This window comes from Podarcis erhardii, assembly GCF_964252035.2.
Source record: "Podarcis erhardii genome assembly, chromosome: 5".
In the NCBI taxonomy this organism is placed as follows: Eukaryota; Metazoa; Chordata; class Lepidosauria; order Squamata; family Lacertidae; genus Podarcis; species Podarcis erhardii.
In genome coordinates, this window is record NC_138509.1 from 39,774,250 (window position 1) to 39,800,705 (window position 26,456).

At 41.0% G+C, this 26,456-nt stretch overlaps 1 protein-coding gene across 4 annotated transcripts in view; it reads right to left on the reverse strand.

Annotated features, from left to right (window-relative positions):
• INPP5A (inositol polyphosphate-5-phosphatase A) overlaps nucleotides 1-26,456 on the reverse strand; it is a 236,756-nt gene that overhangs the window by 98,424 nt on the left and 111,876 nt on the right. For all 4 annotated transcript variants that reach the window (XM_081863314.1, XM_081863316.1, XM_081863315.1 and 1 more), the window contains exons 5-6: nucleotides 9,237-9,300; nucleotides 6,359-6,462 (exon numbers count right to left, since the gene is read on the reverse strand). In XM_081863314.1, the coding sequence (XP_081719440.1) occupies nucleotides 6,359-6,462; nucleotides 9,237-9,300 (168 nt within the window). The remainder of the gene's footprint in view (nucleotides 1-6,358; nucleotides 6,463-9,236; nucleotides 9,301-26,456) is intronic.

Consider the following 26,456-nt stretch of genomic DNA (forward strand, 5'->3'; position numbering starts at 1 on the left):
TTCAATCTGTCCACCTTCTAATCAGCTTTAAGAATAAAAATAAAAATGCTGCTTTAGTGGCTAGTGAAAATGCCCTAGTGGGTTCTGTTAATATACCAAACTGCAGCTGAGCCTGCTTGTGAATGAACAAATCAACATACAAACCATGCATTGCAACTGTTAGATGTATCAGAGATGACCATGTTTTGTCAGCACAGTCTCTTCAGGGCAAGACTGGGTTATAGAACCTTTTACTCTGACAAAGGTTGTGTCCATTCTTTCCTGGGATATCTCTGAGAAAGAGAAAAGGACCAGTGTACACTTGCCCCGTGGATGTTAGGGGCAATCCTAAGCAAAGGGCTATCCAAGCAAAGTCACAATCAGGAAGTGGGCATTTAAACAGATTTAGTCAGCCAACATGAAGGGTGTGAGAGGTAGAGAGAGACAGAGAAACGTGATGTGTATTTTGAACAAGTTCCTTTTTCATCAAACGCCAGTGAGCTTTTAAAGCACTTTGGCATAGTATTCCTGTAGATTTCTTTACTCTTCTCAAAACCTCTATGACTAACAGTTGTTACTTCTTGTAATTTTGCTTTCATAACACTGCTGCTGACAGAATTGAAAAACAAGATAAAAAAAACACACGAATACATGTTTCTGTTTTTGTTGTTGTTCAGCAAAAGCAAATTGCACAATGATTTATTTTCCATCATCTTTTATTCATAGATTGAATCATGTCTACGTAAGATTTGGCTCAGATGCCTTCCTCCACAACGGGACGTGGTATTTTGATCAAGAACATGCTATTTTTTATCTATTGCACTTATAAACCACTTTTCTGTGCGTAGGGCCCAAAGTGGTCTACAACAACAATGAAATAATACAATAAAATAACCAATACAATGCTGGTTATGTTGATCTGGGTCATATATTAAATCTAACTCTGCATGTCTGACTGATAGAAATTAAGGCAGGAACTCAGCAGAATAAATTTCTAATGTGAAATACTGAGAAGCAATTAGTATCTTGCCCTTGACCTAAACCCCCCCTAAAAGTAAACTATTGCCATGAAGTGGTATTTCAAGAGATTTGGGGTTCTTTACACATAAAATTATTCCTAGCTTTGCACAAAAAACAGCCAACAAGCAAGTGTTGCTCCTACTCAGAGCAATACACTGAGGAAAAGGGTAATATTTTTGGCAAGCAATTTTTTTTATTGTAGCTCTGTTGTGGCTATGTAACGGTGAGCTGACTGTTTCATTGCTTTGATGCATCACAGACAACTGGTGAGATCAGCATTTATGTTGTGGACCATTTATGAAACCTGATTGTAATAGGACTAGAGCTATTTGGGCACTAGCTTCACATGGGTGTAGCTGTGTAGACCTGGAGAGTCTGCTGTGTCCATTGGCCTCACTCCCAGCATCCATGCTTTGGTGGGGGGGGGGAGACCAGAAGAGAAAAGACAGCTCTTCATATGTAGGTTCCATTCATGAACAAGAACCCTAATTGATGGGCCTTAGTGGTCTACAAGAGGAGTGGGAAGACATTAGGCAGTGCATTCTAACACTTCTTATCCAGTTCCCTAATGTTCTGGCTGGCTGGCTGGCTGGCTGGCTGGAAGGAGCTTTCTGTATTACATCAGCACTAAGACACTGGAGAAGGAAGCTTATAACAGAGAATGAAATTAGCACTACCAAGGCAGTCTGGCTTCACAGAAGCATAAAGCAACCTCTTTCCCATCTCCTAGAAGGGGAAAGATGTACATAGGTCTCAGTGGCTCAATGAATAGGAAAGAGTGCACATCAGGAGACTCACTAACATACAAAAAAAGAAAGAAAGAAGGAAGCACCTCTCCATTAAATAAAAGAAATGATAAGGTGATTATATAAACCATTGCAGTTCTGCGAGGAGGGGACTAAAAATGCAGAGTGTTTTAATGTGCGTGTTCTCTTATGTACATTTTTTTTGACACAGAAAAAAAAAGACTGCCTATAAAAGCAGCAGGAAAGTGCAGCAATAGCCATCCCTCATGAATAATCAGAAAAAAGCAAAAGGGAAGCCATATTTTGGGAATTCTCCTTGATGTGATTAAGAACACAGCCATGTTGGGGCAAAGACTTCTGGAGGGGGGAAACCGACCTTCCATGTGTAGCCCGCACCCGCCAATGATTTACAACCCAGGATGCACAGGGCCCTAAATCACAAGGGTACCTTTGCATGTACAGCAAGCTTCACTCATAACCGCCCCCTGGGGGCAGGGTGATGGAGCTGTAAGGGTTCAGTGGTGGTGGGACCAAATGAGTGAGGGCCTGCTCGCCCTCTTGCATAATGGTTAAACATGGGAGGGGTACATGGAGGAGAATGCAGCAGAGCCAATCTGTGAAAGAATTGCAATACAGAATGGGGAAAACCTGTGCAACCCTGTCTATTATGGAAGTTGAGATGTACTTAACAATTCTACATATTAAACACCTTTAATAGCATGCGTTGGTATCAGATGGATACTTCTGGAAAGAAAGGCCAGCAACATAAATAACCCCAAGTTGTTAAAAAGTAAAAAGGGATGTCCAGGAAACATTAACGTGACAAGCATCACCAGGACCAATAAGTAATGCACACAAGCCATGCTAGATAATGAGTAGCACAGCGTCCTAATTCATCTTTTCACCATCATTTTACTGAAAGGAGCCAAATCAATTTACAGCAGTGACCCAGCAGGGGTTCACTCAACCATACCAAGCAGGAGAGATAAAAGAAAGATGTTTTGAAGTGACAGTGGCAGTAATCCGATTCCTGCTTCTGAAGAAGTGTAATTGGAACAGTAGACACCTTAAGATTAGGCCCATCGAAGGCTGTATTCTGAGCAGTGGGACTGGGGAACAATTCACAGTGTTGCAAATTTATGCTCATTCACTGTGATGAATTTAGTAGTGCTAACAAGCCCTCCATGGTCATGGCAGTGCATTATCACATGTGCGTCCATCCCACAGCCCATGGGTGGCAAATGTAGTGCCTTCTAGATGTTCTGGTCTACAACCATCATCATTCCCAGCCTGCAAAACCAATGGTCATGGACAATGCAGGTCACCACATCTGAAAGGCACTACGTTGGCGACCCCTGCTAGATGCAACTCAGTCCCAGCATTACTCCTTTAAAGCAGGAAAGGGTAACTTGCGACTCTTTACATATTGCTAGACTCCAGCTGCCACCTGTTCCAGTCTGCATGGCCAACTGTCAGGGACACTGGGAACTGTAGTCCAAAAGCAAAGCGAAAGCTTCCTGGGAAGCCTCGTCTCTCCTTATGCGTCACCTTGCTACAACTCCAAGAAGACGGACAGATGGTGTGGATCAGTACAAAGACTGATCAGCTGGCCTCTGCTCCTCCTTGAAGAAGAACGCTCTTCCTCCAAGAAGGCCACCACGAAAGCAGGCTTTCCTACTAGTGCATGTGAATTCCGCCATTGAGCAGAACTCCATATGTTAAAAATTAAGGTCTTGCTTTCCTGAAGGCAAGGTGCTTCATATTGGTGAATGGAAAGTATATTTCAGTTCCTAATTAGAAAACCATTCTTCTTTCAAGACTCAAAAGACCCTAACACTGCAAATTATGATGACCACTAAGAGCTTGCATCAATTTCACATCACTTTGTTTTCACACCAGTCTTCTAATGTATCATTTATGTTCTTTTTGTCGTTGTGGGGTGGAGGTCAGCCCTTCCACCACCCCTCAATTGAGTTAAGCCAGAAGTTGTGGGGTGACTGAAGAAGACAGTAGTGGCAAAGAATGCTAAAAATGGCAGAGATGTTTATCCTTGCATTTCTAGACTCCCTAGGAGCAGTAGATAGAAGCTCTAAAACAGGCTTAGAAACATCTGTTGCTTTAAGAAATCCTGGCAAATCTGTAGTTTTAAATTTGTTTCAAGATTCATATTGCAAGCAAAAGTTTGAGATGGGGTGTATGTCTGGCACTGAACCATTGGAAGCCAAGGCTTTTGGGGGTGGGGGCTTGAGCTTAGCTGATCATGGGATCGAACAGGGGAACAACGCTCAAATTTGCCATTCCAACCCACTGAGATACTCATGTAGTGATCCGTCTCAGAAAACAGGACGCCTGAAGCACCAAATATCAAAACTGTTCAGGATTATCTGTGTTCTTCAGCGATGTGTTATCTGGATTTTAGAATATAGCAACTCCACACCCCAAGAAATGAGTTTGGCATCTTTCACCTTACACAATATTAAGTCTCTCCCTAGTTTTCCTGTTAATAAGATTCCTTTAGCCAGCCGACGGATTGTGAATACAGGCAGTTTCATCTACTAAAAGACAACATAAATCATCATTGAGAAAGGAGAGACTGTGGTAAGGTTATCACCATACAGCCTTCTCCATGAAAGGTTTGCATTAAAGCATTAGTGAAATTAATTCATCTTTCACAAGAGCTTTGAGCAGTATCGGTGATCTATGATAACAACCAATTTCTCACTATGGAGGGGGGGAAATTACTCAGCCCTGATAGACTACACAAATCTGCTTTTTAAAAATGACCTAACATTATCTGGAGTGTTGCTCCCAAAGGCATCGTTTGAGATTCATGCACAGCCAAGAGAAGCCATAAATCACCAGAGAAAGTTTTGTTACTTTTATATGCAGTGGGCTGTAATTATTTTGAATTGCATTATGCCTCAATCATTGTAATTACTTTTAGATCATCCTTAAGCGGCAGTAATAAAAAGAAAAGAAATCAGTCTTAAACCAAGGGCAAACCCCACCCGCAAAAAAAAAAAAAAGGGAACATAAATGTTACATTAGAAGCCTGGGGGTAAACACACAGCAATGTAAAGTCGATGCAAATTTTCCCTGAAAAATTCAGCATGCAAAGTAGCCACCCTTGCCTTGGGGCTTCACACACAAATATGCCCAAGGGGTGGGTCCAGTTGCAAAGAGTATACGAGAAAGTCAGTTGTGGGACTGCGGGGGGAGAGAGGGATGGAGGGATGATGGTGGGGGGGGGTGAGTAGGCCTCCTGAAATGCCACCCATCAGGAAAAATGGAGGAGCTGAATGGGTTATGCAGGTTGCTGGTGGAGCGTGGTATACCAAAAGGGCTGGTTGGTCCATGCAGGAGCCAGGCTATTATCCCACTGAGGTGGTACAGTGGTACCTCGGGTTAAGAACTTAATTTGTTCTGGAGGTCTGTTCTTAACCTGAAGCACCACTTTAGCTAATGGGGCCTCCCACTGCCGCCGTGCCACCAGAGCACGATTTTTGTTCTCATCCTGAAGCAAAGTTCTTAACCCGAGGTACTATTTCTGGGTTAGTAGAGCCTGTAACCTGAAGCGTATGTAACCTGAGGTACCACTGTACTCAGCTTTGGCTCAGCTTTGCCTGAGTGTGGGGGCTCTTCCCCATCTTTCCTAATATGGATTGCAATCTGGATTCAAACTATGGCCTCCAGCATGAGCTCTTCTATCCAGCTGATGTTCCCCCCCCCCCCCGTAAGCCTTTGTGCCTGGTATGTGACTGGCTGTTGAGTTTGGGGGTTGCCCACTGATGTTCTGACTGTGATCTACTGCTGTGGCTGGGCTACTCTGAAAAAGTTTCCAGGGTGGATTCGAGTCTTTTGCCATGATTGGGGTTTTCCCCCCTGGAAATGCAAATGATGAATCAATATGATGCAGGGCCAACTAGGCTCAGTAGATTGTTACCTTGCTCCACCACCATCATTTGTGACCTTGTTCCCTTGGCCCTATACAAATTTTCATTCCTGGTCAGCATGTTCTACAAGAACATTACCTGTGGCTTCAACTTAACTTCTCTGTGCCTCTTCATTCTTTACACTCCTGTGATTCTCCATCTCTTTATCACCTGGACTGGTTCTGAAAAGACTCACCTGAATGGTTCTTGCCCATTGGTGAATCAGCTGGCTATCCTTTCTTGACCTCATGCTTGACCTTACCTAATTATGTCAGTCTCCTCACTACAGCAGACATAGTAAGTTTATCTAAAAGAATATGGGTCAATTGTCTACCAGTGGACGCTGGTGACCATGCAAGAATATTTTGCTTCCGAGTGAACCCACGGGCAGAATTACAAGTCCATAATTCTGGAATGGCTCAAACCAGGTCACTAGCACAAACGAGATCACAACCAAGCACTTCATTCTTGCCTATAAAACTTTCTGACAGTAAGAGCTGTTCGGCAGTAGAACAGACTCCCACAACAGGTGGTGGACTCTCTTTCCTTGGAGATTTTTAAGCAGAGGTTGGATGGCCACCTGTAATGGGTACTTTAGCTGAGATTCCTGCATTGCTGGGGGTTGGACTAGATGACCCTCGGCTCCCTTCCAATGCTAATATTCTATGATTCTATACTTACCTCAGGGAAATAGTCCTGTGGGAACTTTTCTTTTTCCAGCATAGGTGTACTTTCTAATGTATCTGAGTAGATTTCCTTCCCCGTAACTTTTTTGTACTTCTTAGCTAGGAAGAAACAAGGAGCATTTAGAATACCTCTACCTCTTTCCAGTACGTTTCCCAGCACAATTCAAAGTATTGGTGCTGACCTTTAAAGTCCTAAACGGCCTCAGTCCAGTATACCTGAAGGAGCATCTCCACCCCCATCGTTCTGCCCGGACACTGAGGTCCAGCGCTGAGGGCCTTCTGGTGGTTCCCTCACTGCGAGAAGCCAAGTTACAGGGAACCAGGCAGAGGGCCTTCTTGGTAGTGGCACCCGCCCTGTGGAATGCCCTCCCACCAGATGTCAAAGAGAACAACAACTACCAGACTTTTAGAAGACATTTGAAGACAGCCCTGTTTTGGGAAGTTTTAAATATTTAATAGATTATTGTATTTTAACATTCTGTTGGAAGCCACCCAGGGTGGCTGGGGCAACCCAGCCAGATGGGCGGGGTACAAATAATAAATTATTATTATTGTTACTACCTCTGCAAAGAGGTTTTAACACACACAACAGAAGAAAAAACACAGACATAAATACTAGATTTTGATGTTGCTGACAAATAATACCAAGTGAAGGTCTCAGAAGTTTTTGCTCAACTGATGTACAGCTGACACTCATGTTGTAAGAACTGCCCATGGTGAGGACATTCATGTTCTCCATTTCATACTGATGTAGAGGGGTATATAGCTAAGCTACTCACTCTTTCATACCATGATCTGAAAGATGCCATGCATTTATGCCTGCAGTGTGCTACAACTTGTTCGTTGCTAGCTCCGAGATTTCAAAAAAAAGAAAACTAACTGTTTAGAGGGGAGTAAAAAGAAAATTCCGAGATAACAGTGCTTCTGCATCTGGGAATGCCAGATAGCAGAGGTCATTATACGCTACATGTTACATTGTAAGTTACCGTATTTTTTGCCCTATAGGACGCACCGTCCCATAAGGCGCACCTAGGTTTTTTTTGGGGGGGGGGGAATTATTTTCCCCCAGGCGCGGGGCTGGGGCGGGGGAAGCCCCAGCTTCCCCCGACCCCAGCCCCCAGAACAGGCAACTCTCTGCAAGCCGTGGGAGCCCTGCGCCGGGCTCCTGCGCCTTGCGGAGAGCTACGCGAAGCCTGGGCGTGCTGAGCTCAGCGCGCCCAGGCTTCATCATGCAGGCAACTCTCCAGAAGCTGTGGGAGCCCAGCGCTGGCTCCCATGGCTTGTGGAGAGCTGTGCGAAGCCTGGAGGGCGAGAGGGGTCGGTGCGCACCAGGCTTCAGCAAAAGCCTGCATTCACCCCATAGGACGCACACACATTTCCCCTTCATTTTTGGAGGGGAAAAGTGCGTCCTATAGGGCGAAAAATACGGTATATGAAATTCCAAGGGCAAAAAATTTAAAGAAATTCTTCCAGCCGATTGTCACTCATAGGATCACGGGGGGAAAATTAAACATCTGTTGTCTAGCATGGCTATGACTGCTAAGTTCAACACAGCTAAAAGCTTCCCAGCACAGGAAAAACCATGAGACAAGCCTTCTGAGAGATGTGCCATAAAGTGCCTGTATGTTTTATGAGTTTTACTATGCTGTTTTTTAAAATCTTTGCTTGCTTGCTAAAATTTGTTTGAGTCATTCATTTTTTGGCTATAAACCGTATACGTTTGACCAATAACATTTTGATAACGCTAATGACAGAGGTGGTTTTAGGGTAGCGTGATCGGTGCTGTGCTGCAGGGGGCACAAAAGCAATGTTTTAGAATGGAGCGCACTAGGCAGAGGGGCAGAATTTTAGTGCTGCACACAGGGCACGGCCAAAATTTGAGAGACCAAAGACCAGCACTGATGAAGATGCTGGGATGGTGCTTGTTACTGGTCACCCTCTATAGAGCGCCTTGAGATCCATGGAGGAAAGGTAAGACATAAATGTAATTAAATAATAAATAAATGGCAGTAAGGTGAAGGTTGAATTTGGTGATGGAAGCAATCAGGTACAAAATCCAGACTTAGCATTAAAACGTAAGTGCATGTATCGGGCATTTTCACAATTGACTTGATTAAGAGTGACCCGTATTATTGTTCAGCAGCCATTAAACTGTTACAGGTGGAGAGACTGAGCAGAGAGGCAAGTTAATCTGTCATTAACAAGTTCTCATATCAATGCTGCAATTTACATTGCCCCTTTTTTCAGGGATAAAAATATGCTATGATGAATCCTTTGTGTTATGTCTCGAGTTTTACTTTCACATCAAAAGGATGATGAGGATTTATGACCACTAAACCTTGAAACGCAACACTCACAGAACGGCTGTTTCCAATCCTTCACTGAAGACAGGCCTCTGCCTTCCCTACCCTCAATTACAAGAAAGCGGGCAATCTATCTTGGGTTACAACAAGAATAATGAAATTGAGACAATTGAGACAATTAGTTCACTTACAATTTCAATGATGTTTCAAATAAATGTGGTGCAAAAACATAGAATGAATGTGACCTGTCTCAATAAGCTAAATGAAGCTTTTGATATATATATTTTAATATATATTAAAGTGAGAGAGCAGGCAACTATCAAAATGTTGGGAATCACAGGAATACATTGGTGAGAGGACCAGAATTGGCCACAGTTTCTTGTCAAGTGTGCACTGAGAGGTAAACTTGGGTTTGCCCCATGTAAAGTGTGAAAATAGTCCTGGAAAAGTAATGTAGGCTGCTCCTTCTAATATGAGCAGAACAGAACACTGCAATTCTGAACATTTCTATTCAGAGGTAAGCCTCACAGACTTAATTCCAGATAAGTGAATATTGTAGCTTCCACTTACCTTTAAAGTCAAATTGATAAATGTTTTTCAAGGATTCATGTAGAAAGTAAAAGCTTCCCAGTGCCTGTAAGAAAAGAGAAACCAAGTCAGCAAAACATAAAGAAACCACTCCCAAAAGCTTGAAACCTGAAATATTATAAGTGTACAGAAAGACATAAAATCAATAAACTAAAAATAAATAAATAAATAAAATCCTTTTGGTGTTTAAAGGCAGTATGATCCTTCAGAATTCATTTACTACTAATTGGCAAATGACACTGGCAACAAAAACACGATTATACAACATACTTAAATATGCACCAAAAAACCCTTAAGGATTTCTAGGAGCTCATTCTTGAGAAGAAGCAGCGCCCAGGTAGCTGTATTATAGTCCTGGATATCTGGAGAAAGTGTTGAAGTGTATAAACCTGACTGTAAGGAGAAACTTAAAATTTTCAGGAAAAAAAATATTCTTTTGAATTCTATAACTATCATATGGAAGTTGACAACTGGACAATGAAAATGTGCCCTAACTATGGCCGAAAAAACTGGTATTGATGAATTGGAAGAAGAAAACTATGGTTTCCTTTAACCAATGGGTTGAAGACACGACGTATGAATGGATTGCTTATAAACACAGGCTTTGTTTTGGTAAATATACTGATATTTGGAATGAGTTTATACAGAATATAGGAGGTTATTATTAATCATTATTAGCATAGATAAGAACATTTATATATCACCATTTTTGCATTATGTTTCTTCTCTTTCTACCCCCCTGTCCTTTTTTGGTCCGGTGCTCTGGCGCGAGTCAGGGAGGAAGTTCCACAAATGTGATGTCACCACAGAGAAGGCCCTGCCTCATGTCCTTTCCCTATTGGCCACCACTGCCCATGTGACAACAAACAGGGCATTTCCTTGCTGATTTCAAGGGCAGGTATTTGGGAGGATAGATCCTTTCAAGAACATGTACCTGTACACGCCCCTCAGAGTACTAGTGAGCTTCCATTAAGACTGTAATGCAGAGCCTTCCAAACTGCGTGTCGTGACACTGTAGTGCGACAGCTGCAGTGCGTGTGTCGCGCAAATGCTCGCCGCCCGTCTCCCAGGGCTGGAAAGGGGTTAGTTTGACCTCCATCCAGTTTGCTAGTAAAACTAAATTAGTACGTTGCAAAATGATTCATGTCTAAAAAGTGTGTCCCCCAACATGAAAAGTTTGGAAAGCTCTGCTATAATGATTCCTCCTTTGGCTCCAGACCATTGTGCATGCAATTTCTGTGCCACATCACAGTGAACTCTGGCACAAAACAGGATGGAACACACAACAGTTTGGCAAATGCATCCAAAATCCTCAGGCGGATTCCTCACACGACAGTTCATTCTCTCCCCACCCCAAGTCAGCCAACTCTCTTTTGGGTGAAAATTAGCAGTGCAACAGCTTTGACAGAACAGGATCTATTCATGATCAGGTTATTACTTCCCTATTCGCTTTGGTAGCATCTTAAATTTTGCAGGAAAAACACCACCACCACCACCACCAGAGTTATGCAATTGCAGAATAGACAAAGCCTGAGCATAGGAATTCTCACTATGTGAATGAGTGCTAATATCAAATAAATCTCTGCAAGGAGGAGCCCTTCAAGAACATTGCTATTTAAAAAATTATCACTGTGATTCCTGGGACGTTAAAGGCCAGAGTATCATTAGTGTATAACCAGTAAGCAGCAGCTGCCTTTTATTAATTGCTAATGAAATTCTATTAAGATATTAAATATTCGGTGTCAGCCTTTTTATCTTGTACTACATTCTTCTTTTGTTACCATTCCGTCAATCTGCCCTTCTTCAGAATGGTTAACCTTGGAAGAGTCCTCCTTAAGAACGCCTGCTACTTATTTGCCTCCTCCGTGTATAAATGCATAATAATAAAAAATAGGACGAATAATAATAATAAAAACCTGGCGCAGGCTGCCTGGGTCACCAGAAAGTGCACTCATCAATTAAAAGTGTGACAGTGTTTTCCGTTGGATGAACTAATATGTCAAGGAGATGGGCAGAACTCTCATGTTTGTGCTTTTGACAAATCAGCAAATGTTTAATCTCTAGATGTGCAGCTTCTCATAAATAATGCAGCAATCAGTGAGCCAAAACTCTGCCTCTTCCAGAAGGGTGTCCCTGTCTTCCCACCCCCAAGATTTCTTCCCTTTGCTCATCCCCCCCCCTTAAGTCTAAAATAAAAACCACAATCGTCCTCTGGGTTGAAAGCACCACTCTCTTCCCTGCACATATCCCATTAGCACTGTGTCCATAAATCCGTGAGAGAGGTTAGTGGAGAAGCACATGCTCTGTGGTCCCCACTCCCTGTCCATCTCAGGTAGCGGGAAAAGCTCACAGCTGGGATCTTGGAGGCTTTCTGCCTAACTCCAACCCAAAACATTTCTTTTATCTGTAAATAAGTTCTACTCAGAGTAATCCCACTGAAATGAGTGAACCTATGTTTAGTCAAGCATATTCACTTCAATTGGTCTACTCTGAATGGGATTAGCATTGGATACAACCTTTGTCGCCTTGAAGCGGAACCCAAAAAGTGTTTGCCCCTCTCCACACTAGGACCAACAGAAATCTCCTCTCATCATCACCAATTCCTGACTTCCTCTATTACCTTACCCTCTTCATAGTGGGGTCTGGTGCAAGACACTTCACCTTGTTGGAGGGCAGGATTAAATCCTGTTTCTGCCAGTCAGAAAACAGTCGTACCTCCGCTTACGTATCCCTCTGCTTACATAAACTTCGGGATACAGTGGTGCCCCACAAGACAAACGCCTCGCAAGACGGAAAACCCGCTAGACGAAAGGGTTTTCCGTTTTGGAGGCGCTTCGCAAAACGAATTTCCCTATGGGCTTGCTTCGCAAGACGAAAATGTCTTGCGAGTTCCTGCGGGGTTTTTCCCCCCTTTCCCCCCTTTCCCTAAGCCCTAAGCCGCTTATCAGCTGATCCGCCGATAAGCCGCTTATCAGCTGATCTGCTAAAAGCCGCTAAACCGCTAATAGCGCTAATCCGCTAAGCTGTCAATGGGCTTGCTTCGCAAGACGAAAAAACCGCTATACGAAGAGCCTCACGGAACGGATTAATTTCGTCTTGCGAGGCACCACTGTACGTAAGCGGCAACTTCGGGATACGTAAGCGGAAGTATATTTCTGGGTTTTTGCCGCGCGCACATGCGCAGAAGCGCTCTACTGCTGTGCGTGCACAGAAGCGGTCTCTCTGGTTGCGAAAACCTCGGGATCCGGCCGGACCTCCAGAATGGATCCCATCCGCAACTGGAGGTACCACTGTACAGGGTTTGATGGACCAGTGGCCTGATTCTGTATAAAGCAGCTTCACACAAGTTTAGAAGCTACTAAAAATTTCCCAGTTGGGTAGGACCTAGAAGTTTAGCTCAAAAAACTGCTTAAAAACTGTATGTGTATTAGGAGGAGTTCACAGTAAAATACAATAGAATTCCATGAGGACTTAATAAACACAAACTGATGTGGAAATGCGGAAACTCAAAGAAGAAGAAGAAGAAGAAGAAGAAGAAGAAATGGACAGAAACCAAAGTTGACAGATTCACCCAACTCCACACAGAAAAACTGAAATAGAACTTTCTAAGTTCTGTTGCAAAAAACAAAATCCTTGGGCTTATTTACAAACAATACCCCCCCCCCCCATTTTAATTACTATTATTTTCTAGTGCCAGTTTAAGGTCTGGATTCTTCTTATTTTGTTTTTCAACCTCTGAGTGAAACACATTTATTTCGATATAACTCTCATGAACTTTCAAGTATGGTTGACAGATATTGAATTTCAGTTTTTATAAGACAATTCCATTCTGCTGAATTGGCATTATCGTTTCTAAGCTCCTTAATCACATTTCTCAAAATATACAGTTGCCACAATTTCTTACCAGAGAGGAGCTGGAAGAGCCCCATCAATTGCAGAGTTTTATCAATTGAGGAAGCAGATTTACTTGGTATGCATGGATTTGCTCTCTATCCAATGAAACAGAGCAGCCCATACGCACCGCAGCTGCTGATCCATATGTAAGTGTTGGCAGGGTGCTATGGAATATGGACTCTACCATATATATATGGTAAAGTAGTACATATATCCACACAGACATGAACCCCATGGGAACTGACCTGGACCCTGGATCACCATCTGAGGCCCTTCTTCATATGCATCCTCCATGAGAGATCTGGATGGTGGCAACACAAGAAAGGGCCTTATCTGCAGTAGCTCCCCATTTGTGGGTGCATTACATATCTGGGCTGAGGTGTTGTTGGGGGATGGGGTTGTTTCTGCTGGATTTTTCTATCTCTATTTAGATTTTGTTGTGATTTATGTAGAAATTGTTTGCATTTTTCAATGTTTTATTTATTTATGACTACTTTTTCTCATGTTGTAGTTTGATACCTATTTTTTCAAAGCTGCCTTGAGCATGGTTTGAACTGTGAGAAGGCGGCATATAAACAAAATTATATGTGTCTATATATCTTTAGGCTGCAGGCAAAAACATTCCTCTTCTCCCAGAACCTTAGCTAATTGAACAAACTATGGCCTTTCAAACAGTGTGTGTTGTTTTGTTTGTTTTTATATTATGTATGTTTGTGTTTTTATATTATAAACCACCCCATGATCCTCAGATGAAAGTTGGTATAAATTTAATAATAATAACAACAATAACAACAACAATACACATATCTGAGCAGCAATCAGTATTTACACAGAGCATTCCAACAGTAATATGCTGGAGTTCATTCGGTCGTCCAATTAAGCTCAAAGGAAATTTTCAGCACGGCAAGCATATTTTGATACTATTTTGCGGGGGTGGGGAATCCATAGCTAATAACTGCCATACCAATAATGACTTTCACGATATGGAAATGTTATTCTGATAAAATATGAAAATATTTATGAAGTCTAAAGGCAACCGTGTCTACTTAATTGTTAATTAGATGCTGATCTATGGGTCATTTCACTTGTGCAAATTTAACAACTACACGGAAGTACTTAAAGTAAAACGTTTAAATAATCACCACGGAGAGTAAACATTCACCGCACACAACCCTCATTGAACGTGCTAAAGCTAATATTGCAATTATGAAGAGTGCCTTAAATAAATGTAAAATAAATTGCCAATGGCGACTCAGAAAGTGTAATTCATGTAGTCATAAAATCCATAATTAGCTGTAATGAATATTTAAAGTCAAAGTGCAACTTAACTTTTTCAATGTTTAACCTACTATATCAATATAGCTCAAGGAATCCATTTGTCATGGAAAATGACAGCATCTGAATATTAATTAGCATAGGTCACTGCTGACAGGAAGTCCTTATCTCTTGCCAGTCCTTTTGACTATAGCGTGTGTCACCAGTATGTTTGTCACGTCTGATATTATTGATTACCTGCCTTTTTGGCCAAAAACAATTAAAAGAGGAGTTTTTTTGTTTTGTTTTTGTTTTTTTACATATTTATAAACCTGACTGTCGAGAGCACTTATTTTTCCATTAGAAAAATGTAGTCTATTAGCTGCCATATTTCAGTTTGAAGAGCAACGGCAAATGAGGAGCCACAATAACTCCTGATATCATGACAACATTTTTACATAAAAGCATTCATTTACTGGTTAGTGGTTTCTTTTCTTTTCTTCTTTTTAAAGGATCTTTCATTGCATCCTTTTGTGTTGCAATGCATTGGGAAGGATATAAATGGGCCACCGTTATTAGACATAACCCATTTTCAAAGCTAATTTGAAGGCTGGGTGGGTTGCTTGTGTTCCTTAAGAGCTTCATTTAGATGCAAATGGAATACATTTAGTTTTCACTTATAATTAAAAGCACAGGAAGATGCTGCTCCATATCCTCCTGTTCCCACCACCCTCCTGAACTATGGGTGGGTAAGGCGGGCCATTTCGTCTGTCAATCAGCACGGTGCCAAAGCAGATCCAGGATCTGGAGATCAGGAACAGAAAGAAAAAGATATCCCAGTACAGAGGAAGGCATGGAGTTCTTTAGTAATCTTATGCCTTCAGTTAAAAGTTTTTTTTTGGTGGGGTTTTTTTGTTCTCTGGATTGGGGTGAATGTCTATTCTAAGTGGGGGGAAAACTGTGTACACAAATCATCTCATTAAAAAATAATCTATCACTTTTTATCTGCAAACAAATTAGGTGTCCAGCAATTTATCATTTCCGGCATTTGTCTTATCAGCCAAAGTACACAGCGTTAAACTGTTATTGTGCTTTGTTTTCACATCACGCCTTGTCTATCCAATACACGGCCGTTTGGAACTTTAAAAGGGGATCAAATTACTTGCACTAACTCTTTAACAATCCCACTGCTTTATCCTAAAGACCAGCAGTCCCTGCAAAATAATTCTGCCATTTTTGAAGTTGCTTTCATGATGCAGGCCCGTTAAGGTGTCCTTGGTGGCTAGGATCATGTGCTAGAGCACCTTAATTTCTGTCTTTTAAATTGCCACTGATTTAACAGAGAATGCCGTGTTATTCATTGCTAAAAACGACTGACCAAAGTCTGTTATCTGTGAATGTGGGCGATGGGGTGTGGGGGAGAGAACTCTGGTTAGTTTAAATAATGTTGGTTAACCATGGGCTGGTTCCTGCCTTGCCTCAATAAACAATAGTTTAATCTAACAAGAAGTCACTCCCGCGACACAGAAAACTGGTGATTTTAAAACAGAAATCAAAAGCTTAATACTGCCTCCTGGCAGCTGTGCTGGGAAGATGAAAGGGGAGGGAGGAGGGTGCAACCCCGAGGTTTGAGCAGCCACGTTCATGTAACAGTAAACTATGGTTTACCACACTCTTCACCAACCTGGGTCTCCCCAGATGTTTTGGATGATGTCAGACCCATCATCCCTGATGATTGGCTGTGCAGATGTGTGAGATGGTCAACTGCTATTAAAACAAAGAGCCTAACGTCTCCCCACTTCACAAAATTTTACAGATCATCCTGCCTGATCTAAACACACAGCATAATTAAATGGCAGAAGTCTGTGGTGCTAGATTGAACTGAATTATTTCAGATGGCAGGGGTACGTGTGGCATTTCTGAATGCTCTTCTGCGTAAGAACTCCCTGGAAAAAAACTCCCAAATTCACAACAACATAGCACTACTGCAGAAAGGTTCTAGTCCAGACAATTTCTTACTGTTCTCATTTTCTATATACCAAAAACTGAGAAGACCTACGTGGAAAAGATTTCAGGAAATATTTAAGAGAAGGTGGAAAAATATATATTCTGGTCTTTTAATGAAATTGCCTGTGGTTCCAAGTACAGAATCTACAACATGCTGCACATTCTTCTGCCACAAAATAGATATGAAAATGGCACCCCACACCTCCAGTGGTTTATGAGCACCAAACGACTGTGATCTTTTGTGTTTCAGAGAAAAGATATTGTTACTTTGTCGAAAATTTAAGTCTAAAGTTGAGCCACATTTACCATGATCACTTGACTTTAAGCAATTGTAATTAGAACACCGCCTGGCTTCAAATCAATTTAGTATTTCATGGATCTCTTCTTCTATAATAGACTCGGTGATGGCAAATTCAATTTGTTGAGAAGACATTATTGCCCATTTCATTTAGTATTATCCAGGTCATCTCTCAATGGGAAGGGTATCATGTGGTAAAAGGCTGTATTTAGCATGTCACAGTCACCGGGTGCTGTTCTGTATCTCCGGGAATCTTTGTAAGCTGCCTCAAAATAAGGGACGATTGATTTACAAAGTACCAAATTTCAAATTTCATATTCTAAGGCTAAATATGAAATAATTGGACAGAGCTGTCCCCTTGTCTGACCCAGCACAATCAAGCCCCCTTTCAAGGTTGACTGCCTGCCTGAGAAATATGTGCATAATTTCATTTTGTCTCCCATCCAACGTTCAATGTTAGAAGTTAATTAAATTGCTTGTCCATTGTATTCATCCACTTACAAAGTTAATGATATTCTGTTCCTGAATTAAGGAGAATTTTATAAAGCCAGTGCTATGGAACCTGGCAGGCTGTACATTGAGAAGCTGAACTCTGTCATAGCTTCTGCTTGCAGTTCTTCTAATTAGGAAACAAAATGAATGTTTCTGTGTCTGCCAATGCAGAGGACAAGTCATTCCAAAAGTGAGGCAAAACGCTTTGTACAATAGCAACTTAATAATATCTCATGTTTGACGATAATAAATTCTTCAAGATTAATAAACCTGTTAATTTTTTTTTTTAAAAAATCACCATAACGAAGATGAACTACTGTGTAACAAGACAGCCTTTAAAGAAAGGACAAAGGTTTGTGGGAAAAGAACAGTTCCTTAAAAGGATGTAAGCCCTGAAGATTTTACAAATTATCAGAATGCTCTCAGTCAAAGATAGCTACAATGGAATTTCAAAATTCCATACACACAGCCATCTTTCTCTCAGTCTCAGAACCAGGACGGGAACTCTCCGGAACTCAGTTCCAGCACCTCTCAGGTGGGTTCCGGAACCTCTTTTTCTAGAAAAATAGTGCTGCCCAGAACCAACATTTTATTGACATTTTCAACAGAACAGTTAGGGCAAGGTTTATTAAACCAGGATATGGGAGCCCCACAAAGGAAAGGAGGAGAGCACAGGACACTCACTTCCCAATGGAAGATGTACGCACCATCGTTAACATCTTACTTATAACAGAACTACAAGAAAGCAACACTGGGCTAACCAAAGTGACTCTGCATTGCCAAGAAAGGGCAGGTTTAAAAAGTGAGGCTATGGTCAGTGAATGAGCCAGTGAATGAGCCAATGAATGAGTCAAATGAAGCGGTTTGGGAAAAGGCAGTGTGCATTGTTACAGGGGAGGAGCAGCACAATAAACACTGGAGATAGAAATTGGTTATTAGAGCTGCAAAAGGAAGTGAGCAGGAAGGTGGCTACATGGTGAATCCAGGCAATGGGATGTTTCCAGTAAGTAGAGGCTGGATATTGAAACAATGGCATTCTCTGCACCCCCTGGGAGGTGGGCCTTGGAGGGTCTTTCTAACTCTTTGATTCTAAATTGCAGTAGCATGGAAAACTGAAAGTGTTTAGAATGGGTGACCTAGAACCAAAGAAACATTGAATTGTGTCTTGAGCAGCAGCTCTGCCCCAAGAAGACATGGCAAAGGTTAGTTTCAAAATGGAGGAGTTTGATTTGAAAATTTCAAGCACCGGCGCAGTGGCCTGCTATTCAAACAAAGGGCAGGGGCCTGGAGAACGTATTGCTGGGCATAACTAAGCCCTTGGATTCACCTAAAGAACCTAGTTGAACTTCCGATGTGTGAGTGTAGGTTTGCCCACACAATAATGACATGCCCTTTGCAATAGGTCTCACAATGTGAGCTGCATCTTAATTTCACTTACCACAAGGCTACAATATTATTTGGGGCTCTGTGAGAGTTCCACAGCATACGTTTCAAGTTGAAGACAAAAGACTTATCATCGTCTGGCTACAGCACTTCTATATAGCACGAATAAAGAATGAAAGCCTGAAAACAGTTGTGGTTATACTCTAAAAAAAACTACAAGAAATCAAATACTGTAATTATAATATACTGTTTAAATGTTCATTAGTGTTTCAGTTTAATGCTCAGGCTAAGGAGGACTTCTTCACAAAGCTGTAGAGAATGCAAATTGGCAACTGAGCTCTTTTTTCCTTGCTTTTAATATCTCTATAATTATTTATTGACCAACTCCATCAACAAATAATCCAGGTATTTCAGCAAGAAAATCCCCACTGATTTACACTTGACTTAATACTGTATTTGGGGGTCTAGGCAATGGGCAGGAAAAGTAATCCTTCATTTATTGTCAGTTATCCAATGTTGTTAGCATACAAAGAGGTAGTATTTTTTGTAAAAAATAAAATAATGTTCTTTGATTTCGTGATCGGATCAAACTTGCTAATGAAATGTCGCAGACTTAGTACACAATTTGAAAGTTTTGTCAAGAAAGTGAAAATCTAAAGGTGATGTTCTGATGATAGGAACAGATTCTCACGTTTACAACGTACCACAGGCACATTTATTATTACATTACTTCATTTTAAATCCTCCATTTTTTAGGGCAGCATGCGTGATTCTTCCTCCACCCATTTTATCCTCTCAACAAGCACCGCTGTGAGGTAGGTTAGAGTGAGAGAGAATGACTGGCCCAAGGTAATCCAGTTAACTTCATAGTTGAGGGAGGATTTGAACCCTGATCGCTTAGTCTATTCCCTAACCTTTCATCTCAGGGAAACAACTCATCATTCCCAGACAACATGACCAATTGTCAAGGATTATGTTGTAGTCCTGTAACATTTGTGGACCGAAGATTGGGGTAGGATGGACTGGAATCTAATTCTTACCTTTTGATAGCTTCCAGGTACTTTTGAACACTCCCCTATATAAAAGTCTCTCTACATGCATGAAAGCATAGGACAATGGGGGGGGGGGGAGGCGGCAGTTCTCTCCCTAAAGTGTTAGTTTACTAAAAGCAGAAAGGTGTTTTTTTCCCCCGGAGAAGGGGGGGACAATCAGAAATATGTCCTCTCCCCAGCTGCAACTGATGTGGCAATAGGGATTTATGAATCCGAAATAATGCAACATTCTCATGATTTGATTTTGGTGGGTTTTTTTTACATTATATACTACAACCAATAACAAGGTATAATTTCAATGTACTGAAGAAACCAATATACTATGAGTTATATTGGATACAACTCCTGTTAATTATTTTTAAAAAGTTTAATCATAAAAGCTAACATACCATGAAGTTGAAAAGATGTAAATCCATACAAGTTCTGATTTGTCTCTGTTTGTATCTTGATTAAAAGCAATATGTACGCAATTAAAAGTACATTTTCACTCAAGGATAAATTTTGAAATTATAATTTGGATAAACATGCAGCTAATAAAAAAATAATTTAGTAAAGTGCTCTCAATTTGCCTTTTAATAATGAAAAATGAAGGTGCTCTGCTATACCACTGTGCATAAAAGCCCAATCAATAATATTTCATGTTGATTAGATCATGTAGTAAATTTGCATCATAATTAAAAGTGCATTTATATTTTCTTTAAATCTCTTGGGAGTGTTTAACTCACAATTTTTGCTATTATCTCCTTTACTCCAAAACACATCAAACAGCCCATGCACTCTAACCAATGCAGTTAATATGATACATCTAAACAGAGGAGAAAGCCTTTATTTCAGTTATAAGAATCCAATACATTTAAATGGTCAACATCAATATGCAAAATCAGCCATATAGCTACTAAGAAAAACAGAGAGGGTAGGGATTATGATGTATTTAAACTGTTCTAGTACCAATTATTATGGTGCAATAGAGAAACTAAACATTTGCATGTGTATCTTTATAATGGTACTACATGAGTTATACGCAATCAAGCTTTGCTGTTAACTGAAAAAGGCTATGATACAGACGATCAACTCAATCACTGCATGTGTGAAACTAACAAAGCTCTTCAGAGTTTAGCTTTTAGATGGAGGGCTTCTAGTATATTAAAAGTAAAGTAAGTTTTCTCTCCTTCAATTAGAATGATATATATGGAAAAAACGAGACATATAACCAGTTTGTGTCCCATTTTGGGAATAGAAGTTTAGCGCTGCTTACTTTGGGAATTTCTTATCTTTTAAATTTTCTGGAAAAGAACACTACTGTTTTTTCAACAAACCCGAAAGAAAGAAAAGCTAATGCACTGTGGGGTCACTAGAAATTCAGTCTAAGGTGGCCAAAGAAGCATAAAAAAATAATCACATTGAATAACAGTTCCAACCCATAAAAACTGCTCAGAAATTTAAAAAATATCAATCTGCTGCCGGAAAACCTTTGTAAAAATACCTCATCATTTTTACTTAGCATTTCTCTCTTTCCTATGCGCAATAACTACTCAAATACATAGATATCATGGGGAAGATCCCCTAAAATATGAAACAAAAAACTAGCATCCAGTCCTTAACACACAACATATGTAATAAATACGCTCACTCATTTTTCTTAATGCAGGAAAATGGTATTCAGACCATATTTGTGAATCTCTTAAAAAAAATTAAAAAAAAATATGAACAGTTTTCTAATTTCAGGTGTGGTACAAAGTTCTAACAATGTCAGATGACAGCCCTTCATATTTTAAAGTTATTCTTCCAAGCTATTTAATCAGAATATTTTCTTTCTGATCAGAGTTTCTGGATTCAAACCAAGCTAACAAAAGGTGAAGATTAATCCACTAAGCCATCCAAACTCCAAAGCCCTTATTCTATTATCAGAGCACTTTTCAAGGCAATGATTAAATGCTGGAAGAGCAAATGGCATTAAAAAGCCATAACAGCAATTCTTCGACCAGAAGAAAAATAAGCCCGATACATCGCTATCTAAACTATACATTGGGGTGGGTGGGTAAATTTGTCTGATTGTTATATTTAACAACCTGGCTATAAATTTATAAGCAGCAATTTCCGATTCAGTAACTCAATGTAATCCAATGCAGTAAATCGACTTGCATTGGCGAATGAGTCTATTCAGGGCCAACCACTGGGGTCAAATGAACCAAGTCTCTGCATTCCACTGGAAACTATTTTCCCAAGGAAAAGTCTCAGGTTTTTCTGAACCCTTGTCTAGAACAAATTCCTCCACACCCCCAACACATGGGTGGCAAACAGGACTAAGGAGGAGTTTGACAAGACTATCAGAACTCTAAGCACATTATACCTTTCTTTCCTGGCATCAAATTAGATTCCTGTCAGGAACTGGAGTCAAGAATAGGTCAGTAATAATAATAATAATAATAATAATAATAATAAACCCACTGGTGTCTTTATTCAAAGAAATAAGTTATATTACACTCTATAGTGCTAGTATTTTTATTTCGAAAACATAAGCTGTGTGTTGTCATCTTCTTTGGCGACCACTCATAGCCAAGTAAGATTGTCTTCCATGAACATGGTCTTAACAGAGAGACTGTAAGTGACTGTGGAGGCCAATTCTGGATTCACATGTCCTTCCACAGTGGGGACATAAGTTTCAGGGCAGGAGTTGATCATGGTGATGGTTTGCCAAACATGCCTTCCTCTTAGCATGTTTCTGCCTTTCGTCCTAAGTTCAAGCATCTTCAAAGTTCATGACACCTTTGGTAAAGGCTGTCCTCCAACTGGAGCATTTGCAGGCTACGGTTTCCCAATTGTCAAGTGTTTATACTACGTTTTTAAAAAATTGCCTTGAGACAGTCTATAAACCTCTTTTGTTGACCACCAGCATTACGCTTTCCATTTTTAAGTTTGGAATAGAGTAGTCGCTTTGGAAGACGATAATCAGGCACCTGCACAACATGACCAGTCCAACGAAATTGAGGATGAAGAATCATTGTTTCAACACTGGTGATCTTTGCTTCTTCCAGTACACTGGCATTAGCTCGCCTGTCTTCCCAAGTGATGTGAAAAATTTTTTGGAGACACGGTTGATGGAATCTTTCAAGGAGTTGGAGATGGCATTTATAAGTGGTCCATGTTTCACAAGCATACAGTAAGGTTGGTAGTACAATGGCTTTGTAAACAAGCATTTTGGTTTCCCTGCGAATGTCCTGGTCCTCAGACACTCTGCACTTCAATCAGGAGAAAGCTGCACTCGCAAAGCTCAGGCGATGCTGGATTTTGGTATGAGTGTTGGCCCTTGTGGAAAGATAACTGCCCAGGTAGGAGAAGTGATCAACACTTTCCAATGTTTGAGCTGAATTTGTGGTGCTGCAGAGGGGTTGTTTTGTGCTTGTTGGTGCAGCAAGTATTTGTCTTTATGTTCTGATTCTTTACATGAAATCAGCATTACACTGAGGTCTGCTTAATTATTGCTATGTTGTGAATTATTACCAAATGAGCCACCAAATGAGGTGCTCTACTCCTGAAATGGTTGATGTGGTGCCCTCCCATTATCCCCTGACCACTAGCTGTGCTTGCCAGGGCTGATGGGAGCTGAAGTCTGACAACATCTGAAGAGAGCCATGTTTTCTAACCCTGCTATACTCTCTGGCCTGCCATCAAGGCTGATCAGATTGGCAGGCACCAGGGACAATGCTTTTTCAGTGCTGGCCCTAAACTTTTAGAATTCCCTCTTCTGAAAACTCAGCTAGAGACCCTTTAAAGCAGTCCCAAAAGACTTTTCTAAAATCCCAACAAGCCTTTTTTGAGCACTTGCTCTGAAAAGGAGAGCTAAAATACAGTAAATACATTTAAAAAGCAAATATGAGGCATCTGCTATCCTTGCAATAGAAAGATAAATTGTAAACTTCTTGTTGTAAACCACTTAAGAGGTTTTTAAAAATAAAAATATTAAGCAGTATATAAATTTTGTTAAATAATAAAAAAGATAATAAATGAGGGACAAGCTGAGGAGTCAGGGAATTGCCCCCACCCCAGTCATTTAAAATTCACAAATAAAAGAAAATACTTCTTTTATTTCCCCCTAAAAGTACTCTGGGTCTATTTAATAGATATTACAGACACAAGCATAAAACACATTTTGTACTTGATCTTCATCTTCTGACTCCTTACAGGAAGCCAGAATCACACTGAGTCCTCCTTGTTAATGCCTATGCCATAAATTACTCCTCAGTGACAAGGATCTGCTAAAACGCACCCTCATCTAGACCTCATCTCATTTGCATTCTCTTTTTGACTCCCATATTCCTGTGACACACATATCCTTCAGTTCTCAGGATAAAACGACTGCTGGGCCAAAAAAAAGCAAGCGGCAGATGTAAGCCAGCATTTCTCAAACTTCCCAAAAGTGTGCTCTTCCCTATCTCTATCTCTAAGCATTCGTATGCTGCTTACCAAGAGCAGCTGGCATGGTGGGGTGGTCCAGTAGAGGCAGACTCCTGACAGCAGCATCCCTACTGCTTACTCAGGTGGTGGTTAGAGGCAGCAGGGAGGTGGCAAGGCCAAGACTGCACTGGTGGGGCCAACCTGTTATTCCCACCAGTGCGCCCACACAGCCCCAAATTTGCCACCATCCTAGTCTGCCCCCTCTCCATTTAGGTTAGCAGCAACACTGCCAGAAGAGTGTCACTGTGGTACCACCCCCAGCGCACTGGCTTCTCCTGTTCCTGTATTTGTCCAATAACCTTACTCCTTTCTCTGTTTCTTCCTCGCTTTCTCGTCTCCTAATCACATCCCATTCCCCAAGCCACTTCAACTCCAGAATGAGCAAGGGACAAGCTATTCACATATGTTAAATCACTTGCATGCACCTGTATCTTCCGTAGTTATTGGTGGTATTGGTGGTGGGGAGATTGCTATTAGGACCATGGGGAGGGGGGGGTTATCCCTTCCCAGATGTGATCTGGGATAAAATCTTCTCAAGAGAACTAAGTTTCCAAGCCTCAGAGATGTGGGAGAGGATTTTGTTTCTGCTCACATCTGGGGGGGGGGGGGGGATGAGCCTCGTCTCCTCATGTCCTGTGGTCCCAGTAACAATTGCCCCGTGATTAAAACTGAAGACATGACTTCACACAACACATTCATCATAATATGCAGTCCGTTCCTGAGCTCACAGCAATCTGGGATGTGAAATTTTGTTCATGGGCCTTTCCCAAGCGGTTACCACAAATGAAAAAACACTGTTGCAATGAAAACACTTTTGCCTTGCCCCTCAAAAAATCTGGAAACACTGTTGCAGTGCAGATATACTCTAAAACTGCTCATGATGCGTACAGCAATTTGCTACAAGTTGGCATCTAGGTTCTCAAACGCCTTGGTACTCAAAAAACGTGGAACCCAAACACTGCAAACCTGGAAGTAAGTGTTCCGGTTTGCGAACTTTTTTCGGAAGCCAAATGTGCTCTGTTTTGAGTGCTACACTTCTGTTTTGAGTGTTACACTGAGGTCTGTCTATTTATTTTGCACTTTTGTTTTTGCAGCTCTCTTTTGATGCTTTTGTGAGTGTGGGGAACCCAGTTCAGCTACTGACTGATTGATTGTGTGACTGCAGTACATTGTCTATTGCTTTCGTTAGATAGTAAAATTCATGTTAAATTGCTATTTTAGGGGGTGTTTTTAGAGGTCTGGAATGGATTAATCCATTCTGCATTACTTTCTATGGGAAAGTGCACCTTGGTTTTGGAACGCTTTGGTTTTGGAACAGACTTCCGGAATGGAATTTTGTGAATTTGAGAACCAAGGTACCACTGTACAGATCAGGGGGTGTTTACCTACAAGTACTCTTACTACTTAAGAATCAAGGTTCTACAAAAGTTTTCTCTGGCCAGGAGGGGCTACAACTTGCACACAGGGGAATTCAGGTTTGATCTCCAGTTTACAAAAGGTTCAGGTAACAGATAGAAAGACCCTGGTGCCACTCAGAATAGGCAACAGCGGTTTATGCTAGACGAATAGTCTGGATTGGTATAAGGCAGCTTCTGATGTTCCAAACCCTCAAGGTAAAATCTGCAGCAAGCTGCAAGCATTTTCCATCAATAATGCTGGATGATGCAAGCTGAACCAAATCACATCCACAAAACAATCAAGAAAGCACATAGATGTGCATAAATAAAATGCTGTCTTAAAATAAATTACTCCGTGATTGTCTAGCCGCAGCTCGCCTACTCAAAATGTTTTCAAATCACTTAGCAGCTAGTCATTTTGCCTTTGATCTGTGAGCTTTTATCATTTAATTTCTTCCTCCTCTTGCTGCCTTTATTGTTTTTGCTGAGCTGCATTGAAAAATCCTTTACTACAAAGCAGGATATAAACAAGCAAGTGCTCCCCCCCCAAGATAATAATAGCATGGAAACAATAAAAACAAAGCAAAACTCCCAGCCCCTCTTCAGGGACAAAATATTTATTTTATATGCAGCAATGGAAGAGCAAGGGTTGTCCAAAGAGAACACTGCACATGGATGTGCTGAAAGAGGGCATTGATAATTTCCAGGGGAAAGTGCATGAATGAATTGCGCAACCAGAATTTAAACCTTGTGATTTAGCTCTCTGTCCATCTGGGTCAAAGTTTGAGGCTACTAAAGTATCTGAATCATTGAACTTTAAGACTGCATTCATCACAGCTTCTGTACTGATATAAATTTCTTCCCATTAAGTCAATAAGGGTTGGTTCTATCAGACAGGAGTCTGTCCAGAAACGGAAATTAATGGCTGTCATAAAAGTGACATAAATAGACACCTTGCCTGATTTATACG